This window comes from Silene latifolia, chromosome 10, assembly GCF_048544455.1.
Source record: "Silene latifolia isolate original U9 population chromosome 10, ASM4854445v1, whole genome shotgun sequence".
In the NCBI taxonomy this organism is placed as follows: Eukaryota; Viridiplantae; Streptophyta; class Magnoliopsida; order Caryophyllales; family Caryophyllaceae; genus Silene; species Silene latifolia.
Genome location: NC_133535.1, coordinates 160,201,317 through 160,213,491, shown reverse-complemented (window position 1 = coordinate 160,213,491; position 12,175 = coordinate 160,201,317). Strand labels below are relative to the sequence as shown.

At 38.6% G+C, this 12,175-nt stretch overlaps 2 protein-coding genes across 2 annotated transcripts in view; one reads left to right on the top strand and one right to left on the bottom strand.

Annotated features, from left to right (window-relative positions):
• The window catches only part of LOC141606697 (uncharacterized), a 64,289-nt gene that overhangs the window by 17,921 nt on the left and 34,193 nt on the right, over positions 1-12,175 (top strand). The window lies entirely within an intron of this gene.
• Positions 8,946-11,820, bottom strand: LOC141606695 (uncharacterized). Its single transcript, XM_074425937.1, has 4 exons — positions 10,233-11,820; positions 9,846-10,049; positions 9,507-9,625; positions 8,946-9,445 (listed from the first exon to the last, which is right to left on the bottom strand). Exons 1-4 carry the CDS (start codon positions 11,424-11,426, stop codon positions 9,418-9,420), a joined length of 1,545 nt encoding a protein of 514 aa, XP_074282038.1. The 5' UTR covers positions 11,427-11,820; the 3' UTR covers positions 8,946-9,417.

Genomic DNA, 12,175 nt, shown 5'->3' with positions numbered 1-12,175 from the left:
GTCACCTCCATCTCCATCTCAACTCATATCTCATATCTCATATCTCATACCCCGGACAACCCAGCCATACCGATCCCCGGTAGACTATATATATATCGACCGTAGCCGATCTGCCAGCTCGCAGCTGAGGACACCAGGGCAAGTCCTGCAGAACCCGCCTGGGCCTTATCACAACATCACATCGTATCTCAACATCGTCACCACCACATCCTCCTCCAACTCCAATGCATATGAAATGCTCAACAGTAATTAATGCAATGCAATATGTATATAAATCACTGAACTGATAAATCATAAAATCATGCCAGTTACCCGATGTTGTGATATCATACTCAATACGATCAAATCAGTCAATCACCTTTCCGAATATAAATGATAACGTAAATCAACAACCAGGAATCAAGTCAACACAATTCAACTATGACGATAATAGGACAAGTGTATTTCCCTACCTCAAAGTGCCAGCAAATCCAATTAAGCAGTTAAGCAGTCCAGAAATAAAGCAATGAATTTGATTATCGATCCTTCACGAATTCGTCACCTAAAACAATTATAATAATTATAATTACTAACTACTAAATATAGTAATTTCCCAAAATAGAAGCTTTCCCGAAATATAATCCCGACACCAACTTATGCCCCACTGATAACTAAAATAACCCGATTAGAATCTGACCCAATTTCCCAAAATAGAAAGTTATTACAATAGAATTTCTTAAAATGGAAACTTTCCCGATATAGTAACTTTTCTCTTTTAACAAACCCGACTCAAAATCCGACTTGAATTATTGAACTGGTTCGGGAATTAAATTGGATAACCAATATGATAATTAAACGAATTATATGATTAAGAAAACCCGAATCAAACATTGAACAACTCAACAATCCCGACTCAAACCCGTCTCTAATTATATTAATTAATTCGGGAATTAATTTGAATAATTTATTTAAAAGACTCGGAACTTACATTAATTAACTAAGAATAAGATAAATTAACGAGTTCTAGCGATTACACTATGACCAAAACCCGTTTCAAAACTAAAACAACTCGACATCGACCACCGACCCTTCACACTCACTCACGCACCCCCACGCACCACCTCACCACCGTGTCAACCACCAGACCCAACCCCCAACTTGACCCAGCCACCAGCGACCACCCCCACTAGGGTCGACCGTCGCCGGCGAGTCCAACCACGGCCGCCATTTGGCCTGGTTCACCACCACGGCTCACCAAACACTCCCTTTCCTCGACTCACCACCACCGCAACACTCACCAAACCTCTGTAAAACCACCATGGTTCTGCTCGCCGCCAAACACCATACCCAGGTGATGTGGCGCCGCCGGTTCGACCTCCCCCGAGTCCACGGTGGCGCCACCCCAAAACCTAGCATTCAAACCCCCCTGAAAACCGTAACCAATACCTGTTTTGTCCTCTTAATCGATTCTGCCTACCCCTGCCACCCTAGCCGCCTACAACCACCACTACAGCCACCACGTCACTCGCCACACACCCCACTACCCATATACCCCGTCAACCACCACCATCAACATCCCTATAAGACACGAAATAACCACCAATAACTCGACAGAAAGATAAAAACAGAGGGAAGGGATTGACTCTTACCTTTTTACGCCACCACAACCGCCACCAGGGCCACCCACGGCCGTCGACACTCATCCCTATCTCTTCCTTGCAGTGCCGCCAACCACCCACTGCCACTCTCTCTCTCTCTCTATGCGGATTCGTGATGATTGGTGTGGATGAAGGAGGGAGGCGGGTTGAGGGAGGCGGGATGAGGGAGGCTGTTTTGGGTAGGTTACTATTAGGGTTAGGGTTATTGGGGTTTAGGGTTAATTGGGCTTTAGGTTTAATGGGCTGAACATATATTGGGCCAACTTAAATGGGTCAGTTCACAATTCGTATATCTTATAAACCCGTCTTAATTAACTTACGATAGATTAATGTAATTATCGACTCAAATATTTTCCCGACATATTTGCAATATAAAATGTATAATAATTAATATAAAATAATATCCGTTTAATTAATTATATTATATAAAAATACGGGGTATTACAATCTTCCCCCCTTAAAATGAACTTCGTCCCGAAGTTCGCTCCCGTACTCGAACAACAGAAGGGTATTGTATATCGTACTTACAGACGTCACGCATTTCTAACTTGGTTAGCACGCCACTTTTGACACATCAATTAAACATAACAAATACGAAATGTTACATTCTGCCCTCCTAAAAATAAACTTCGTCCCGAAGTTTAACTCATCTTCACATAACCCAACTAACTACAACTAATAACTACCTGAGAACACAAATGTATAACAACTAAATAATCATCTGCATCTAAATTCCGATCTCGAACTCAAGTAACTCAATAACCATGGTCTCACTGGACCGTAAACGTAACTCGGCACAAAGGCCCCCACAGCTCAATACTAGTGGCCAATCTCAAACTCAATATCAATAGTTTAACTACACTCTCTTTTTACACATCCACCAACTAACAGAAGTAGGAACAAAACATATAGAACTCATTTGCATAGGTACCCCACAACGAGACATCAACTTGATCAAACTACAATCTACAACAAGTGCAATTTAAGCATTAAGATTTTACAATCCTACCCGACTAGAAACATGGTTACGTCCCCGTAACCTCTTTTCAATTTTCATATACATATGCAACAAAATCATTATCAACCACATGTGACAGGAAGAACATATGATAACAGATTGCGCATTAACGTTAAGGTCGAAACAAGGTTCTATTATGGAATTAACTGATTGTCAACAAGTAACATTTATTACTTAGCTCATGTTTAACTTAAAACACAACATCAAACTAAAAGAACAACAAGAAAGGAACCAAGGTTTACACGGTTTCACAACTAAACAAATTTGATGATCAATTACAGACCATGAACGAGCGAGAGTAAAATCAACAAAACAATTTAGGAACTTCTCACATTTGTGAACATATCACCGAAAATAGATCTACCACTACCATCCATCACACTCACATGATCTTGTTGACATGTCCGTACAACCATTTACTCACTCACTGGTTTAGGTCACGAATTGGGTCGATTTAATTTAAGCAATCAACAACGGACTCATAATTCCTATTTTAAATTATAAACATTGTTTGCACGATATCAATTCTGAAACATATTTCCCAATAAAAGTAACTACATATGATCTATGACAACAACAACATCACTTTCATATCCCACGTATGTTTCACACTTTAGCAATCAGATCTTTCAATTGTGTCTAGCAACTTAGTATACTCATTTTCAGCAAAACAAAAGATATCGTATAAATAACTTAGACATATACATTTGCCATCATATACTTTGTAGAACACTAGCTATGAAAAAAAAAGTTAGCAATTTGAACAACTTCTCTGATTTGCACGATTTGAAAAATTAGGCAACTCGTAGGCTCACTTAAACGTAACTATAACGACTATCATTTAAACCAATGCATATCATGTGAATCATCCCATTATAATTGCCAACATAGTTATCATAAACAATCTTTATTAGAATATAATTGATAGTAACGACTCGAGAATATAGATATGTCAGATGTCGTGTTACGATTGCAAGAATCACCTTAGCATTTTATGACAATATAATAACGAACATATCCAATAAGAAATAACTCACTGTTTATTATCATGTTATAGGTGTAGGTCCAACTGAAATAATTTAATGCGATGAAGGTAATAAATATAATTATGGGCACCCAACTCATATAAAAGACATTAGAACTCAGATGCATCCTACATATGTGAACATTTAGACATACTCATTACTACCATCTATGTGTAAACATTTAGACATAATTATTATAATCATTCATGCGAGTATATTAGAACAATTACCTTAGCTTTTAACGCCATCAATTTTACTTAAGTATGACAATATAGTTTTATTATTCATATATATCCGACCACTATGCAAATATGATATAAAATATTACAACATGCCAAATGTATATAAAATACGCAAACAACTGGACTCGTATAACATATTTCACCCTTGATTAGGAATCAATTTAAGCTTATTCAATTTTTACTCATACTATCATGCCAACAATGTTATCAACTAAGTTTTAATTTTATCACTTGTTAAGATACATAACTACTGAACATGCGTGCTACTATCGTCATATAAAACATTATAAATTCACCTTACTGAGGCTCTTAATTTAATCAAACAATCGTATGAAAATTCAACATAGACGCACATTTTAAATGTTTTGATTCACGTTGTAATTTCCAAAGACCACGAACAAATAACCGTTCGATTAAAACTTGATTCATATTATTTTTATAAAACATGGTGAGTTCAAAATACATGGGAAAAAGAATTAGGTCTAAAGCACAAGAATTCCATTTTTAAAGAATTTTACAACTCAGCTGGTCCAAACAAACATGTGACAGCAATTGGTCCGAAACTTGGGTCAGTTTGCAAAACTTACCATTTAATATAGAGACATCAAGAATTTTCGTGGCTCATCAATTTGGGAACATATGCGAATCTTCTGATCGATGGAGTTGTAATTATGCAAGAATTATTAATACCATTTAAATGAGGATTTTTACAAAATTGTTGGTCAACCGTCACTGCACAGGAACCTCCTAACCACGACTCACTTAAAATATTTATTACTCCTAGTCTGTATATCCTATAAGCGTGAAACAAACGCCAAACGATCACTAACTCTCAAGACTATCTCTCATAAAATTTTCATCCATAGGGGGTTAACAGAAAAGAAATGACAGCAAGATCACTTAGGGAGTAAAATCAAACAAACGTGTTTCAGCACTAGGTCATTCATCTACTATGTTCCAAGCTCTTACAACCACACTATCGATACCGACTCATCCTAACTTAAATCTCACACTGTATACCTTCGTAACATCTACCCCATAGAATCCCGTTGCATCTCGATCTACTCCTTAAATCTAATCACGATTGCTATGACTAGAAACATGCAATTCAATAGTGTTTCTTATTACTATCACAAGACTATACTAGCATGGCTTTGGGATCACATAACCGCATATCACTAGACATAATAGTACTATCAGCACATCATTCAACATCCACCTAGGTAAATATCATAATTCGTAATTATTTTCACACTCACGATTACCACATTCCAACACTTCATTGATTATCAATCTGAACACGAAGATTTATTTCTCATTTCCACAACATCATATGATCACATCATCATTCATACAAAATACTTACCGTAACGTTGTCCTGTAGAATGGTTAGAACATATGGGTCTCAAGGTGTACATCCACTCGATTATATTCAAGGTTTTCCTTCTAACTACCCATTCACTCAATTTCTCTCGGGTTACCTGGTTCAAAGCTGAGAGGGCAAAAGAGCACGTATTAAGGGCGCCTTCTTAACCGCACTGTGAGCTCCTAACAGTTTATTCCCAGGGGTTCATTTTATTTAGACACATCCTACGTTCATTGGGTTCATTGGTTTAGGCCTGAGGATCGTTCGCTCTGATACCACTTTGTAACACCCCGGTTTATGGAGGAGCCTTTAGCAAGACATTCCCTAATAAACCGGACTGTTACCATCTCGGTTTCCCGAGGTAGTGAATAACAAAGTACAACAATACCAAAGTACTTTAATTAAACTTAACGATTACGTGTTTATTACAAATTGTCCAACTAATACTTAATATAAGATGAATACAACCCGCAGCGGAAAATAAGTTAAGTGATAAAATCTTCTATGTGGTCTAGACTTCTAGGTAGATTGGCCAAGTCCTCACGCATCCCATAGCTCCCAAGTCGCCTAATCCTTAGTACTGTCAAATCTGCTCCCCATTATGGTTCATCACGGTGTTCACGAATACACGGGGTCAACCACGAGGTTGAGTAGGGAAAACAATGAAACAATAAATATGATATGCATGCTCCTCCGTCACCTCCATCTCCATCTCAACTCATATCTCATATCTCATATCTCATACCCCGGACAACCCAGCCATACCGATCCCCGGTAGACTATATATATATCGACCGTAGCCGATCGCTCCTTGTTGAGGACACCAGGGCAAGTCTGCAGAACCCGCCCGGGCCTTATCACAACATCACATCGTATCTCAACATCGTCACCACCACATCCTCCTCCAACTCCAATGCATATGAAATGCTCAACAATAATTAATGCAATGCAATATGTATATAAATCATCGAACCGATAAATCATAAAATCATGCCGATTACCCGATGTTGTGATATCATACTCAATACGATCAAATCGGTCAATCACCTTTCCGAATATAAATGATAACGTAAATCAACAACCAGGAATCAAGTCAACACAATTCAACTATGACGATAATAGGACAAGTGTATTTCCCTACCTCAAAGTGCCAGCAAATCCAATTAAGCGATTAAGCGGTCGAGTAAATAAAGCAATGAATTTGATTATCGATCCTTCATTTAATTCGTCACCTAAAACAATTATAATAATTATAATTACTAACTACTAAATATAGTAATTTCCCAAAATAGAAGCTTTCCCGAAATATAATCCCGACACCAACTTATGCCCCACTGATAACTAAAATAACCCGATTAGAATCTGACCCAATTTCCCAAAATAGAAAGTTATTACAATAGAATTTCTTAAAATGGAAACTTTCCCGATATAGTAACTTTTCTCTTTTAACAAACCCGACTCAAAATCCGACTTGAATTATTGAACTGGTTCGGGAATTAAATTGGATAACCAATATGATAATTAAACGAATTATATGATTAAGAAAACCCGAATCAAACATTGAACAACTCAACAATCCCGACTCAAACCCGTCTCTAATTATATTAATTAATTCGGGAATTAATTTGAATAATTTATTTAAAAGACTCGGAACTTACATTAATTAACTAAGAATAAGATAAATTAACGAGTTCTAGCGATTACACTATGACCAAAACCCGTTTCAAAACTAAAACAACTCGACATCGACCACCGACCCTTCACACTCACTCACGCACCCCCACGCACCACCTCACCACCGTGTCAACCACCAGACCCAACCCCCAACTTGACCCAGCCACCAGCGACCACCCCCACTAGGGTCGACCGTCGCCGGCGAGTCCAACCACGGCCGCCATTTGGCCTGGTTCACCACCACGGCTCACCAAACACTCCCTTTCCTCGACTCACCACCACCGCAACACTCACCAAACCTCTGTAAAACCACCATGGTTCTGCTCGCCGCCAAACACCATACCCAGGTGATGTGGCGCCGCCGGTTCGACCTCCCCCGAGTCCACGGTGGCGCCACCCCAAAACCTAGCATTCAAACCCCCCTGAAAACCGTAACCAATACCTGTTTTGTCCTCTTAATCGATTCTGCCTACCCCTGCCACCCTAGCCGCCTACAACCACCACTACAGCCACCACGTCACTCGCCACACACCCCACTACCCATATACCCCGTCAACCACCACCATCAACATCCCTATAAGACACGAAATAACCACCAATAACTCGACAGAAAGATAAAAACAGAGGGAAGGGATTGACTCTTACCTTTTTACGCCACCACAACCGCCACCAGGGCCACCCACGGCCGTCGACACTCATCCCTATCTCTTCCTTGCAGTGCCGCCAACCACCCACTGCCACTCTCTCTCTCTCTCTATGCGGATTCGTGATGATTGGTGTGGATGAAGGAGGGAGGCGGGTTGAGGGAGGCGGGATGAGGGAGGCTGTTTTGGGTAGGTTACTATTAGGGTTAGGGTTATTGGGGTTTAGGGTTAATTGGGCTTTAGGTTTAATGGGCTGAACATATATTGGGCCAACTTAAATGGGTCAGTTCACAATTCGTATATCTTATAAACCCGTCTTAATTAACTTACGATAGATTAATGTAATTATCGACTCAAATATTTTCCCGACATATTTGCAATATAAAATGTATAATAATTAATATAAAATAATATCCGTTTAATTAATTATATTATATAAAAATACGGGGTATTACATCACCAATCCCCACTCAACTCACAATTCCTTATTTAATTCTTATTTATTCATTCCTCTCTCCTATTACCAAACCCCACCTAACTCACAATTCCTTATTTAATTCTTATTTATTCATTCATCTCTCCTATCAGAGCATCCACAATGGTAAGCTAGTTGCTACTAGCTTACCTTTGCCACATCAACTTTTTAAGCCACAACAATTTCAAGCTATAATTTGCTCCAATGGTTAAGCTAATTTACTAGTAGCTTAATTGAACCCACTTAACACACCCTCTATTTTTCTATTGGTTACATTCTTCTTGTAGGACCATTTGAGCTACTAGCTCCATGGAGCTACTAGCTCAATTTAAGCTAGTTTATGTAGAGTGCTCCAATGGTTAAGCAAATAGCTTGAAATCTTTTTTATTTGCAAGCAAGTCCTTTTAGGTAACCATTGGAGATGCTCTCACTAAACCCACCAAACTTACACAATTCATATTTTATTCTCCTCCTAAAATCTTGTGCCCACAACAAATGGGAACAAAATGGAGAATAGGAGGGAGTATTAATTGTAGGTCATTTCGAGTTTGTTGGTATCAAGTTATTTAGGAATACGGGTCATAATTACCCGACACATATAGCGTTGAAGTACGAGTCAAAAATAGTTTTGCCATATTCCAACTTTAATCTGACCCATAAGCCATAGGTATATAGCCCAATCATATTCTACCTGCCCGTCAAGATCTGACCTCCCAGATCCATTTGACAGATATACGGCGTCTAACTACTGTAGATGTACAAGAATTTTAAGGTCGTTGTATATCAATGGCGTTTTTATTAGGCTTTGTTAATTTTGGAATTTCTGAAAGAACTTCCCAATCTCGGATATATGAGGTAAATTAATCAGAAAATAAATCAACTCAAGTCGATTAAAATCTCCAATCACCAATAATCACTATAAGCGAGTACGTAGATCAATAGCATACAGAATACAGAAATGCATACAATATAATTCCATAGTCAGGTACAGACTACTATTAATACAGGATAACACGATGCCAGTTTTATACGGAATGCTTGGACAACGTCAGTCCAATCGCAAAACAAGCCAACCACTTACATCAAAAGGGAAACGGGCGATTTAGTTGGTTTTAATTATGGCATCATTAGATACATTTAGTTTCCTGGACAAACAAAATGGAGACATTGTAGTTGCGGAAACCATTTCAGATATGGAAAAACAAGGGTGTCCGCATCACCAAGGTCCCTACTATTCCAACATATAGTCTTCATTTTCCACTCGGTGGCGAGTTCACCACAGGAGCACGCATGAATCCAGGACTAGATACACATATTTAAGACTTTCTTCTGTAAGCTAAACTTGGCACCAGGATAGTCTAAACCTGGTCTCAATTTTTGATGGTTCTGGGAGTAAGCTAAACTTGGCACCAGGATAGTCTAAACCTGGTCTCATTTTTTGATGGTTCTGGGAGTAAGCTAGAGCAATCCGCACCTTCAACTTCGATGCTTGTCAGGGGATGCTTATAGCAATGCACTTTGCTCTTCAGGACATTCAAAATCAACTGTAAAAACAAAGTAGGGAAACATAAGAGGGTCTGAATGATACGATCCAGTCCAGAAAAAGATGCATTATATGGTGGAAAATGGAAATTATGTGTCAGGTACTTGAATTTGCCTAATACTTTCACGATTCAAGCTTGCTGAATAACCCAGAATATTATAAATGCACTAAGACAATCTCTTGGTATTTACTACTCGATAGATATGTAAAGCAAAAGGTACCTCAGAATCCGAATTCTGTAAACTTGTCGTTATTGACAGCACATCAGGGTGGCAACACCAAAACAATGCATCCAGAAAGGCCGCAACTGAAAATCCTGTAAGATTCAAAGCACTTATCCCACACAGGCAATACAGCTTTAACTCACTGAGTTTGTATGGTAGGCCAGTACCAGTATTCCTCAGTACGTCCTCATCGACCAGAATCTGTATAGATGCCAACATAGTCGCCATTACTATCATCAGACAATTCAGTACACTAGGTAATAATGTATGATCCCGTGCTAAAAAAAAATACAGAATCGCGATACAACTGTACATGGTCATTAGTGGATAAGAAAATTACACCTAATAAAGAAATCATGAAATGTACTTTATATAAATTCATACCTTATGAGGGATAGGCAACTCAATCACTAGAGATTTGAAGAAGTTTGTTTCTACAAGAAACTTCTTTAGCTCAACAAGCCAAACAGTGGTGAGAGGATCCGGTTCCACTGGAAGGAATTGGGCATTACAATGATCTGGAACCCTAACTAACGACAGGGAGGTCTCTATTTCAGTGTTGTATGAAAACTCGAGCAATTTAGGGGCATCAATCGTTACCTCAATGAAATGTAATTCATTGGCAATTCGAAGTTGCTTAAGTGAATTGCTTGAGATCTTAATGCATTTCAGATTTAAGCACTGCAATAGTACTAAACTTTCTAAAGCTACAAGCCCACATGCCAGCTCAGAAACAATATCATCAGTAATAGAAGCAAAACCGAACTCCAATTTTCTTAAATTTTTCAATGCAACTATATTCATATTCCATGGCCACGGCATATAGGGACCAAGACAACTGTAAACAAACTTTTGAAGCGGAGATTCTTGAAGTTTGGATTGCATTTTTCCACTAGTAGTACATTTGTCTCCTCCATTACCTTTTTCCATCCAAGGCAGTGAAATATTTACAAGGGAGTAGCCACGTTTAATATCTAACTCAACCAAGGGGGAGGAAGAGATAATTCTTTGGAGCATATCCTCATCAACAGTGTCCAAGTAAATAGTTAAGTATTCGAGAGAGACGAGCTCCATAGTCTCATAATATGGCAATTTGACGCGCTCACATTTCAAAACTTTAAGCGATTTTGCACTAAATAGAATCTCGGGCAGCCTGTAGTTAAGAACCCTGATTTCGAAATTCTCGATTTGATTTTGCACAGCGATCAATATCCATTTGTCAATCAAAGACACTAGCTTTTCATCAATCTTAGGAAGCCTAAGGTGCATTTTTGTTATTCTATACTTCTGCATAGAGTATCTTTGCATCGTCTTATCTATGAATCCCACAAACCGTTCCAGTGTATTGACACTACAGTTATAGAGAGAATCCCCATATTTCTGGAAGTACCGAAGCTTAAATTCCAAAACCGGAACAGAAGACCAAGCTCCATACCATCTCTTAGACAATACACTAGCGCGACACACCTCTTTAGTATCAAGCATTGAGAGAATAATATGCAGAATAAATTCCGGAAGCTCCGAAATTCTATCAATTGTACCCCTTTGCATCGTTGCTACATTTTCCCCAAACCCCATTATTTTCTCACAGGAATTTCGTCGAACAGTTGGCGTGCACTATCTAAATTCTTAATCTTTAACTAAACTAACAAATACCCAATTCACAGTTTATGTTCATATCTTTACTGCTAATTAAAATTCAGAAAAACCCAACTCAAATTACTAGATACCAACTACCATAGTTATGCAACATGCTAATTAAATAAATAGAAGAAAAGAAAACATATACCCGGTAAATTCAGTTGGATCCCTTCATAATTTCTGGGTCAATTTTGCAGAAAATAGTTACTTATTTGCTTGAACAATGGGTAGACCTAATAAATTGGGGATAAATTGTGGAGTACAGCAGTTTTTTTTGGCGCCAAAAATTGAGTAGACAGGTAAATAAGACATGTCACGTGTGTACTGTGTAGACGTGCAGTGGATATACTTTGGGTTAAATTATAGACTTGACAAACTGGTCAATTGGATTGGTTCGGTTTGAGTCTGGTCAGTCGAATGTCATATTATCGGGACGGGTTGTTTTCGGTTTCGGCTGTTTTTCTGGTATGTAGGTCGGTTTATTTTCGAGTCAAGCTGGTCAGGTTATTTTGCGCCGGGACATTTTTGGATCAATGATTAAGAAGGAAAAAAAAGTGGGTTGATTAGTTCGGGTGTGGATCCGTTTAGGGTTTGCTAGGTACTAGATTGACATATGAGGCATTTGGGTTGGGTTCGGGTTTTGTCACTTCAGGTCAAATAATTATCGAATCGAGTCACTTCAGGTT